We start from the raw sequence: 12,686 nt of genomic DNA on the forward strand, positions 1-12,686 counted from the left end.
GAATGCATTATTTAAATAATAATCTTTAACATCTCAATTTTGCAAGGGCTTTTGGTTATAATTCCAGGGGTCCAACCCAGAAGAATGAGAGAATCTTTGAATGTTATTTTTGTAATGTGCTGTATGAGAAGCAGTGAAACCAGTCTTCAGGTAAATGGAAAATGTTCTGCTGTGACTGCAGTAATGTTGAAAGGATTTGCTTAAGGTCTGGTGAACTGTTTTACCCTTCTCCTCAAATCTCCTAAGCTCAAAGACTGTTTGGATCATTATGTTGATGATATGCCAAACACAGAAGGGGAAATGTTTTTAATTTTACCTTTGTGATTTCCAGAACAATTCAGTCCAGGGAAAGGGGAATTTTAAAAATACATTTTTATTTTTTTCTCTTCTTTGTACATGTACTTTGATTACTCAGTAAATTGAGTGTCTTCAAAATTAATATTTTACTAATTTCAAGGTAAAATTGGTTTTATGTGATAAACTAGCCTAGGTTAAGTCTAAAAATGTCCACATTAATGAAATGAAGATGTGATTGCAGCATGTTAGCTTAGTCTAACATGCGTTAGCTCTTTATTGCATCCAAAAGCAGTGTGTTAGCAGAACTGTCACTGGGCCCAAAAAATGTGCATAGGGAGATTGCTGGCACTGGAAAAACCCATGCTGTAGCTTTATTGTAAAAACTATGTGAAAACTATGCCCTCATTTCATGTGGTAGATATACTTTCAGGGTGATCTAAGTTACTTCACAGTGAAAGAAGCAAACTCCAAAAGGGGCTTTTCCTCCAAATTTGTTCTGTATTGCTCAAATAACATGTGAAATAAATAATAATAATAGGAAATAAAGTAGGAAGAGTGTTCTGACCTTGAGATCTTAAAAACATTAAATCTGTATGTGTGATTTCAAGGCTATTCTCTCTCTTTAGATTATATTTTCAATACAAATAAGAAACTTCAGAACTAAGAAACTGCCCAGTCATCAGAAATGTAAAAATACAAAAGAACTGTTTAAGCTTATTCTTGCTCTAAATCATGAAGTTTTTAGGTGTCTAAGTCTTTCAATTTATAAGCTGTTTTAATAGAAACAGTAAAAGATGAGACTTAAAAACTGATGCCAAACTTGGTATGCGTATTAAAAATAAAAAGCAAATTTAAATATTTGACATACATATAAATATATTTTAGATTGGAGTGGAAGGCATGAGATACCTGGCAAAGAACAATAACTGATGGTAGGGAGAAGGGCTCAGAAAGTGCTAGAAGAGATAATTGTTCCAGAATTAGAGCTAGATTATCTATGTTTAGATCCATCCTCTAACATACTGGACTTTTGGATGTTGAACTGCTCAGGAAATGGTATTTATTCTATATTAATGTAACTCAGCCATATTTAAATTTTGACATCACATAAAGAAAGGGCAATATAGTTTGAAGGTCCTGTTGTTTCCCTTCCTTTTTCATAGAGGAATAATCAGTTTATTGGTTGTGTTAATGCTCCAAATGTAGTGGTTTTGTAATGTCCTATTTTAAGACTCAGGTTTCACAATGCTGAATTTTTTTTTTCTGTCAATTTTGGTGTCATATTAATAAGTAACTTAAATGTTCTGCATGCTGGAGAAAATTATAGCTCAACTCTTTTAGAACACGAGATTCCTAAAATGCTGTATTTACTTTGAAATGTAAATTGCCCCGAAGCTGTGAGCATAAATAATTTAACTCAGGGTTTTTTTACTTAAATGAAAATTTAGAAAGGCCACATGCTTGCTTCTGTTTAGGTTTGTTTATGGGTTTTTATGTGGGGAGCTGCAGAAATTAGTATTTCAGATGAGTATTAGTTGTTTGAATAATGTTCCAGATGATTGTTGGTTTACCTCAGTGAATAAAGCAGCACGCTGGAGACTTGATGGCATTTTTGGACTTCAGTCTACAGGAAGCCTACGAGGCAAAGAGACATGAGTTCTACCTTCAGCTGCAAAGAGAAGAGGAGGAGATGAGACAAAGGTTTGTGCAGAGAGTGAAGGAGAAGGAAGCAGTATTGAAAGAAGCAGAGCAACAGGTAAGCATGCCTGGCTTTGAGGTCACTGAGTTTTGGAACAGGTAAGATTTTAGCAAAATCACAACCATTCGATATTTGTAATTTTCCAATATTTTAAGGGTAGTAATGCTTAAAAGCAAAAGCAGATTTATTACACTGGCTGGATTGGCAGATTGACTACACACAAGCAAATGATCAAAAGTGTTACAAGAAGAGGCTGAGGGAAATGGGGTTGTTAGGGCTGGAGCAAAAAGAGGCTGAGGGGAGAGACCTTATGGCTCTCTACATCTGCATGAAAGGAGGATGTATCATAGAATCATAGAATCATAGAATCCTAGGGGTTGGAAGGGACCTCGAAAGATCATCTAGTCCAACCCCCCCTGCCAGAGCAGGGCCCCCTAGAGTACATCGCCTAGGAACGTGTCCAGGCGGGTTTTGAATGTCTCCAGTGAAGGAGACTCCACAACCCCCCTGGGCAGCCTGTTCCAGGGCTCTGTCACCCTTACAGTAAAAAAATTCTTTCTGATATTCAACTTGAACCTCCTATGCTCCAATTTACACCCATTACCCCTTGTCCTATCACTGGTCACCATAGAGAAAAGCCTAGCTCCATCTCCCTGACACTCACCCCTTACATATTTGAAAACATTGATGAGGTCACCTCTCAGTCTCCTTTTCTCCAAACTAAAGAGACCCAGCTCCCTCAGCCTTTCCTCATAAGGGAGATGCTCCACTCCCTTAATCATCTTAGTAGCTCTGCGCTGGACTCTTTCAAGCACTTCCCTGTCCTTCTTGAACTGAGGGGCCCAGAACTGGACACAATACTCCAGGTGCGGCCTCACCAATGCAGAATAGAGGGGGAGGAGAACCTCTCTTGACCTACTAACCACACCCTTTCTAATGCACCCCAGGATGCCATTGGCCTTCTTGGCCACAAGGGCACATTGCTGGCTCATGGTCATCCTCTTGTCTACCAGGACCCCCAGGTCTCTTTCACCTACACTGCTCTCCAGCAGGTCAGCCCCCAACCTATACTGGGACATCGTGTTGTTCTTCCCCAAATGCAAAACTCGAATAAGTGGGAGGCCGGGCGCGCGCTCGGCGGGGCCGGGGCGACCCGCCCGCCGGCGTCCCGGCCGCCGGTGAAATACCACTACTCTTATCGTTTTTTCACTTACCCGGTGAGGCGGGGGGGCGAGCCCCGAGGGGGGCTCTCGCTTCTGGCGCCAAGCGCCCGGCGCGCGCCGGGCGCGACCCGCTCTGGGGACAGCGGCAGGTGGGGAGTTTGACTGGGGCGGTACACCTGTCAAAGCGTAACGCAGGTGTCCTAAGGCGAGCTCAGGGAGGACGGAAACCTCCCGTGGAGCAGAAGGGCAAAAAGCTCGCTTGATCTTGAGGATGTAGCAAGGTGGAGGTTGGTCTCTCCTATTTAACAAGTGATAGAAGAAGAGTAAATGGTCTCAAGATGCACCAAAGGAGGTTTAGATTAGATACTAGGAAAAAATTTCTTTACCAAAAGGATTGCAAGACACTGCAAAAGGCTGCCCAGGGGAGGGGCTGTATCACCATCCCTGGAGTTACTGTGTAGATGGGGTGCTCAGGGACATTGTTTAATGGTGGATTTTGCAGCATTGCTGGGTTAATGTTTGAACTTGACGATCTTCTCCAACCTAAATGATTCTATGAATCTATGAAAGGCAGTCTTTTTTTTTTTTTTGGAAGGAGGAAGCTTATGGTCTAAAGAGTAGGTGTCATATGTCAATAGCATAGGAGTTAACATGGTGAAGTAAAAGAGGAATGATTGCATCTTGCATGTTTCTTCATCCTCTCTAGAAGAATGCTGAGAAACCTCAGTATGCCATAGCAGCACAGCAGGTGCTTTTCATGCATAGGTTGCTCTATAAAATCAAGATTTCAGGAAAAAAAATCCATAGCTTGTTTTTCAGCCCAGAGAGTGGGGCATATATATATGTATGTTTGCATGGTCTCCAGTTTCAGTTGAGAGGTTTCAAAGTATGTGTGGTTTTAGTTGTGGTTTTACTTTGCTTTGTTCTTAAAATCTCAGCTGCTTTAAGAATATCTGGAGGTATGAAACATTTCTTGAATATGCTTCTGAACATTTAGTTCTGTCAAGGTGGACTGGCAGAACAGGATCTTCGTATTTACTTTCTGCCAGACACTATCATGGTCATGTGTATTTATCTTCAAACACTGGTTTAACTGAAATGGAAAGCTGTGTATATTTATTGATGTTCTTTTCTGTACTTCAGGCTCCCAGCCAAGGTGTAGCAGTTGTTGTGAGGTGTTCAGATGCACGTTTTAAATAAGGAGGCTTAATGCTTTGTTTTCCAATTTTGTTAAATCCCACTCCCCATGCTACTCGTGGAGAAAAAAAAAAAAAAAAAAAAAAGTCATTCTCAGTATGAGGCTATCCAGCTAGAAGAATACTTGGCCATGTTCAGAATAGTTTCAGCTAGGTCTTACACAGTAGCTGTGGTACTTTTTGTTGTCTTTCATCTAGGATTTATACCAGGTGGCTTGTGAGCTCTGCATATTGCAACTGAGTTATGGATATTAGTTTTCACAGTTCCTGATATGGGAAAGTCATCATGCAGTCACTCCTAAAGAACATTTGTCTTACACTTTTGCTGCTCATTCATTAAGAAGTGTGTATATGTATCTGGAAATTAAAGAAAAGCAGGAATTGCTGTTGTACTTAAGATTGCTTTCAAATCCTTCGTTTAGAGGAAACCTGTAGGTACAATGTGCAGCACTGGCACTCCTGAAGGCATGCAGTCACTTAAGACCTTAGAATTTCTGCCCTGAATTTTATTGGTACACCTGCTCTTGCAATGCATCTGATTAACTGTTGCAATGAAATAAATAAATTTATAGGATACATTCATAAACACACATTTATAAAACCTGACACCTCTACTGTTTAAAACAGGCATACTATTACATTTATCTTTTTTGTTTCTTAATTCCCTCTTGGTGAAAGGTAGAAATAAATCTCTTATTTCTGTACCATTATAGCTGCACTTGAATTGAGTTACACCAATACAGATGGGTACAGAAGCTGGGCTCTAGGGAAGTTTATTTGTGGGGAGATGGGAGGTGAGGAAAGGTGGAGTGAAATACCCTTTGGATATCACATAGAAATTCACAGTAGGTTTAAATAAGACAAAATGCATCTGGAGAGTAAAATTCATTAGTGTGTCAAAAGAACAATTACTGGAGAGTAGCAGTTAACTTCTTGTAACAGCTTCAACCACACTTATTGTGTGTGTGCATATTAGTATGCAAGTATAATTAATATACATATTACAATTCTATACATGAAAATACATATCTGTGCAATTTAATTCTGGCTGATTCCTTACCCATTTTTGTTTTAGGGAAGTAGATTCTACTTGACAGATCCTGATTTAATCCTTCTGTTGGTAATTGTTTCCTCTCTGAAGGCCGTATATTTGATACAGTAAAGATCTAGTAAAATCTAGTAGGAAATCTAATATTAACTTAGCACTTTGCATAGTTTCCACCTGTACTTAGTGGCCAGCAGCCTGGCTTCCATGAGAGCCCTCTGAAATGAATGCTTATTTTTCTGCATTGCTATTTTTCAGTCTTACAAATTTTGGGAAAGAACCGCAACGAGGTAAGATTTTTAATTGCAGTGGGGTTCTGTATTGTGATATCACCACCTTGTGTTACAAGTGGGAAATATATTTTTTGTGCTTTTTTTTTAACAGATACAGACTAAATTTGAGCATCGTATGCTAATGAATCAAGAAATGAAACTGAAGTTAGAAAAAAAGAAAAAAGTTCTAGAAGATGAAATCACTGTGTTTCTTGAGAAGAAAGCCAGTGCTGAATTACCCCAGTCACAAACATCTGTCTCTACCCCTATTGTTAGTTTGAAGAGAGACAAGGACCGCAAAAAGTAAGTGCTGATGCAGCAAAACAAAATTCTTCAAATACCATGTCTGTAACACAAAATTTAATAATCTTTTAGAAAAGATACAGCCATGCTCCTGTTACAAAAATATGTAAAATACCCTCGTGCTTGGATCACTAGCTTTTTTTTTTTTTTTTTTCCATGAAGGAACCAAAGTTTTTGACTTGAATTCCTGAGCTTTGATGTCAGAAGTGAAGAAATTGTGAATGTTCACTAACAGAGCAAGAGAGGGAACTTAAAGAGAGCAATTCAGCCAGGGAATTCCAGAAATAGTATTTGATTGCAGCACTCAGGTTTTGAATGTAGGATATGTTAGTTTTATGGAGCAGTCTGACTGCCACATGGTTCCATAATAATAGATTTGTCATCCTAGTACAGATTTTTGAGAGGAGAGGCTCATAAAATTGACTGTAAAATTATACCAAATGTAGAATATCACCTGATAAACATTTATCTTTCTTCCCTTGTATCTACTGTTTTCCTTTTCCACCCTCTAAGAAACCTGATCTAGTTAAAGATGTGTCTGCTCACTGCAGGGGGGTTGGACCAGATGGATCCTAAGGTCCTTTCCAACCCAAATTGCTCTATGATTCTAAGTTATGAAATTTCAGAAATGCATTAAGGAATAATCTCCAGAATAACTTGGGTAACTTCTTCATATATTAAATTAAATGTTCCTATATAAACATTAAATAAAATGTAATTAAATTTTTTCTCCTCAAAAAATGGGAGAAGTCAATTAACTTTTTAATTTCTCTTCCCAATACTGGTAGGTTGCAACTTGGCTGCAAATAACATTTTATTGTTTATTGTCTTATTGCAAATGAAAGCAGATTTTTTTGTACAGAAATTATTCATAACTGCTAGATTATGAAAAAGTCTAGAAGCTAGATGGGTGCACATATTTTGACAAATATCAGGGCAGCTTTGACATTTGTTGAGTCTGTGCTAGCAGCCTGCTTATGTTTTTGCCAAAATTTGTTGTATTTCAAATAGTGTTACTGAGGCCCTTTTTATGGACTTTTTTTTTTCTTTTTTAAAATTTTGTTCTTTTTTCTTTTTTTCTTTCCTTTTTTCTTTTTTTTCTGGATATATATATGAAGGTGGAATTCTTGGTAACAGAAGTAATTATCTGCACTCTTATGATTAACTCTCAACTTCAGAAACTTTTTTTCCTCTGTTTTAGCTTTATTTCTTCAGAATACGTCACGGCTTATTTGTTTGCTTTTGTTTTTCACTTCCAGCTTTACATAGTATTGATGATAGAAGAAGCAATACTGATCATTTCTCTTGAGGAAGCAGTGATTCACAGCATGATTTTGGAGATGCAGGTGTTGCAGTTTCTTACTCAAGATTTGGAAAATATCTCATGTTGGTACAGGCTGCTGAAGAAGAATTTTAAAGTATGATCTCTACATGTATGGGAAGCAATTACTGCCATTGCTATAATGGACTTTTTATTATGAATCTTGCTTGATAAGCACTTGCCTTACATACATCTGGCCAGCTTGCTTTCATTTTGAGTGCATTGTACCAAAGAAAATATCCCTGCCATAAACAATTCTATTCATAATATGAATGCTGTAGTACAAAAGTATTCAGTGAATATATCCACTATAACCTTTCTGAAGAGTTATTTTCATATGGTATGGTATATTAGTGTATTTTAATAACAATTAATACAACTGTTGACATAATTCAACCATTTACTTATTTTCTTGACGGATTTTGTTTATAAGCTTTTATGTACAAGCACTCTCCTAAATTTCAGGTATGATCTTTCTAATGAAAAATTACTGAAATATTTTTGCAGTGCTGTACTTTTCGCAATAGTTCATCTGACATTACTGCCTTGGTATGGAAAGTACCTATAATTTTTTGATGCTTGTGACTGTGGTGTTCAGTTGCAGCATAGGCTGAACTTTGCAAAAACTGTTAACTACAAGAGCTTCAGGTTAAAACAAGTTTCAAACGATTTTTATATTTTCAATAGTCTTGATAACTAATGGGAAACTATAAGAGATGGAATTCTCTGAAGGTGTTTTGTGCAACTCTTTGAAAATTAAGTGCTAACTTGATAGAAATAAAATGGATTGGTTTCACTCATGTGTTTCTGTTGTTCTGCTTCCCCTACCTCCCATATTATTAAAAATAAAAGGAATAAGATTTCACATTAACCTGAAAAAAATATAAATGTTCAGCATCTGTTTTAAACATCTGAAATCATTTATTGGCTGGAAAAAATAGGAGATTTCTGCATTCTGTGCCAGAAAAGCAATAAGACTTGTGCTATACTTGACATTTACCACCATGGTTATTATCATAGAACCATAGAATATCTCAAGTTGGAAGGGACTTACAAGGATCATCCAGTCCAACTCCCTGCTCCTCTCAGGACTTCCTAAAGCTAAACCATATGACTTAGAGCATTTTCCAGACACTCCTTGAACTCCATCGGGTTTGATGTCGTGACCATGTCCCTGGGAAGCCTGTTCCAGTGACTGACCTCACCTTCTGTTTTACTCACATGGTGATGCATTTCATAAACCATTGTTTTCCTTCAATTTCTGTAGTGATGGGAAGGAATAGATGTAAAGATACATAAACTCTTCATTGACCAGGAAAGGTTCAAAGTGCTGATTCAGTTGACTCCACAGGAACAGCAGGCTGCAACATAGGAGGGAAGGGGTTAAGAGAAGACGTCCATTCAGCCTGCACTCTCAGCCAGCATATATCTGACTCTTAGAAGAAAATGGGCCAGGGCCAGGCCCTGTGATTGCTGACTGATTGCTCCCTCCCGAGCAAAGTGTATCTTGATGAAAGACTAATTTTTGTTTGGCTTTGTACCACTGACTGGTCCATTTGAATCCATTTGGTTAGTAACAAAGGATACACCCTCCTCAAAGGAGATAACAGCTAAATGAAAAAAAATTTTTTTTTTTTTTTTTAAACCAAGCAATAGCTTTGGAAGTGTTATGAAGGGATCTTGAACAGAATGTAACTACAAGTGAGTGATGTGTACTATTAGCACCAGCACTCAGCTATCCCCATGTGGGTTATCCCCTCCACTGATATTAGCTCAAGCGCAGCTCTTCATGAGCATTAGAAAACTGCATCAAAAGACAGAATTATCTTTCTAGAGTGTGGCCACTGTTCTGGGGACAAAGCCTGAGATGGTTAAGTATTGTTTGACCTAGATAGCTCTGTGCCTAGCCAGTACTAGGGGATGTTGACAGCTGGGGACTGTGAATAGTGCCATATGGATGCCACATGTCGTGGTTGGAATGGGTTTATGTTCTCTTGCATTTGTTGGCCCTGAAGGACTCAGCAGCAAAACAAAACTGGTGCAGGCACCCATTCAGATCTTTGGAACAGGGGACAATTAAAGGGGGTTTGTTCAGTTGTAGTGCAAAATGAGAGATCCCGTGGGCTCTTTTTCCTTGGTACTCGTTTAAGCAATGGAGAGTCGTCTGTAGGTATGGGAAGTTCCAGAGTTGTTTTGTTGATGAGGTATCAGATAACCACACAAGAGCACATCACAGCCAGACAGTCAAATGCAGTTCAAAAAATTATGAAGGAACAACCATCAGCATCTCCAGATAGCAGAGAATCAATAGTAGTAGTAAAAAAAAAATGTATGTGCTACACTGTAGTTTATTCTAGCTATGTGCTTTCAATTGAACACTTCAGAGAGGTTTATCCTTGCAGATGAAATGTTTTCAGTACTATTTATTAGGACCTCTTCAATGTTATGGCTACTGTGAGATTATTTACAGCCTTTGCAAGTCTGGAAGTCTGAAGCCTTCATCTTTTTAAATCCCTTCCTTAGTATATTTACCATACACCTTTTGTATTTTTATTCTTATCTATGTCTTTAAAACTACTTTTCATTGAGAAGACATAGCCAAGATACATTAGTGGTGTTACCTGAATACTCTAATGCTAACAGTAAAGCATCTCTTACATATTTGGTGTCAGAAACATATTTCCATTGTGATATTAGGTAAAGAATATACTGGGCTTCAAAAAAGAGAATGTATAGACACTGGAAGCAAGGACAGGCAACATGGGAATACTACAGAGATGCTGTTTGCCACTCTAGGAGGAAAATTTGGGTGGGCAGAGCTCTATTAGAGTTCAGGCTGACCAGCACTGTGATGGACAACAACAACAACAAAAAGTTTTAAAAAATTAATAAAAGCAAAAGAAGGATCAGAGATAGCATTAGTCCACTGCTTGCTGAGGCTGGTCAGGCTTCCCAGGCAGTGGTCATGGCACTTTCCCTGCCAGAGTTCAAGGAGCATCTAAATGATGTTTTTAGTTGTATGGTTTAGGTTTAGGCAGTCCTGTGAGGAGTAGAGGGTTGGACTTGATGAGTCCCTTATGAGTTCCTTCCAACTTGAGATATTCTGTGATCCTTTGATTTTAACTTACAGCCTCTTCCATAGCAGCAACAACGTCATCTCAACATAGAAAGAAAAATACTTAAAAGACAAAAGACTAATGTTTCAAGATCTTGTGAAGATTTGAGTAATTCACATTCAATGTATTACTGCAAAAAGTTACATAGTGTGATTCATAGACAGGTAAATTTTCTACCTGGATTTTATAAGGTACCAAGGCATCTACCTCTCCCTGTTTCTTTGTTAAATGCATTTTTTAAAAAATACAGACCCTAGAACGAAGACAGCAAAACAAACACTGCTAACTACTTATAGATATGGGATTTTAAACCAGAAAAAAAAAAAGGCTTCAACAGGATTTTCACTAGGGTGCGCTCGAAGAACATGGCTTTAGCTTTTCGGGAGGGGATTACGGGGCTGAACGGGAGGCAGGAAAGGAGTTAAGTGCAGTAAGAGCTCTGAGCTCATGCGGTTTGTTGTATCTGTAAGGGCATTAAAATGCTGAAATCAGTCTTTATAATTTGAAAACTTAAGAATCAAATTGCATCTCATTCTGATCCAAAACCGTTTAAAAAGACTTCCCAAAAAAGTGTATGAAAATAATGTTTTTCTTGTTGGGGAAATACAACTGAGACATGTCACGGTAATTTCTGGGTGATCATTCTGTGAGCCTTAAACTCTCTGGAAAAGAGCAGTATGGAGCTACACAAGTGTCTTTTTAGCATTTGATCATTATCTTTTTATTTTGAGGTACCTCTAGATGTGATCCATCAGTAATCATCTCTCTTGGCACTTTGATGTATCACAGTTCGTTAGTGTAATTTTCATACACAAAGAACCCACCAAAGTCACAGTTCCAGTACAGAGTTAAATTCTATCCAGCAGCAGAAATTTGCCTTGCTCTGATTTTCATATCTTAAGTCTACAGGATTTGGATATGTCCGAATTTATGTACATAAATTCATACATTTTCAATAAATGTATGTGCACCAAGAGGTATATCTCACATCTGCCTGTTTTAATACGTGTAACTGGATACATAGATCACTCACAAAAAGTGTCACAAATAGCTAAGAGTGCTCCTCAGGGCTGTGTGCTTCTTTATCAGTTCAAGGGACTATTTTACTGCTTAACACTTGGCCTTGGTGCCTGCTAGCACTTTCTGCATTCCCTTTTGCAGGTAATAGGAAATCTTTACTACTCCTTTACTCTGCATACTTCTGGAGGGGTTGAGTCTTCACTGAGAAGAGACTGGGAAGCAGAGCTCTTGGTCCCAGTGAGATTTTACTCCCCTGGCCTCACAGGGTGGAATGTGGAGTTTGTCCTTCCTCCTCTGGAAGGTGTTAACTCTTTCACCCAAAAGTGGATAAAGAACTGGCTTGATGGCAGCACCCAAGGAGTGCTGCTGTCCATGGGTCCACGTCCAAGTGAAGGCCAGTGACAAGTGGAGTCTTAAGCAAATAATGAGCATGTTTAGGAAGAGGTTGAGAGGGTGCTGGTATCTGCATGGCCATTTGGGACCTGCTGTTGGTTTGGCTGATTAATAGAACAAGAACTTTGTTGAAGGGTGATCTGTGGAAGGAGGAGAATGATGCAGTCTGAATTCTGACTACTTTAGGTTAGGTTAGAATGAGATCTTTGTCTTCCTACATCCAGGATTTAGATGCCTTATGCTGCTGCTTCTAGATTCCCCAGTCACTTAGGTTTCAGAGGGGTACTGACTCCAAAACCATACTGAGTTTCTGAAGCAACATGGTCTGTGGTGTGGTCCTGAAGTGTCTGTGAGTGCATCCTCACTAGAGGAGAGACTTCCTCACTGATGTGGTTTATCCTGTCAGTCCATCTTGCTGACATTTTTCAGCTTCATTTAGACAGCAAAGTGTGCCTTGATCCTGAAAGGAAGAAGTGAGCACTTTTCACTTTAATGTCAGATTTAATCCTTGCCCCAGTATGTATACAGTTGTTTGTACTAAATGTAGGGGTGGAGGAAGACCTGCCTCAGAAATTCCCTAGCCTGGCGGACAAGATCATTGTCTGGAAGTTGAGAAAGCTAATTTCAAATCCCTACTCCAAGTTAAGTGGAGCAAGGAGCTGGCTTTAAAAATTTCCACACACTGAAATTATTTATGAATGTTTCTATTTCCCATAGTTTTTTATGCAGTAAGGCTTTCTCAGGTTCTGAGTGATGATGCTCTTTGGGAGGGCAAGTGTTTATGTGTGACAGCAGGGAGACTCTGGAGTCACCATGAGGGAAAAAACCCAACCAACCAACCAACCAACCAACCCAAAAAAA

General features: G+C 38.7%; 1 protein-coding gene across 7 annotated transcripts in view; it reads left to right on the top strand.

Moving 5' to 3' along the window:
* The window catches only part of SEPTIN10 (septin 10), a 34,631-nt gene extending 26,539 nt beyond the window's left edge, over positions 1 to 8,092 (top strand). For 6 of the 7 annotated variants that reach the window (XM_071744369.1, XM_071744420.1, XM_071744400.1 and 3 more), the window contains 3 exons: positions 1,921 to 2,053; positions 5,785 to 5,975; positions 7,235 to 8,092. In XM_071744369.1, coding sequence (XP_071600470.1) covers positions 1,921 to 2,053; positions 5,785 to 5,975; positions 7,235 to 7,244 — 334 coding nt within the window. In that variant the 3' untranslated portion in view covers positions 7,245 to 8,092. Of the gene's footprint in view, positions 1 to 1,920; positions 2,054 to 5,658; positions 5,691 to 5,784; positions 5,976 to 7,234 lie in introns of those variants that run through there. The other variant, XM_071744390.1, reaches the window with a different exon arrangement.
* The last annotated feature ends 4,594 nt before the right edge of the window (positions 8,093 to 12,686 follow it).

This window comes from Heliangelus exortis, chromosome 1, assembly GCF_036169615.1.
Source record: "Heliangelus exortis chromosome 1, bHelExo1.hap1, whole genome shotgun sequence".
Taxonomy (NCBI): domain Eukaryota; kingdom Metazoa; phylum Chordata; class Aves; order Apodiformes; family Trochilidae; genus Heliangelus; species Heliangelus exortis.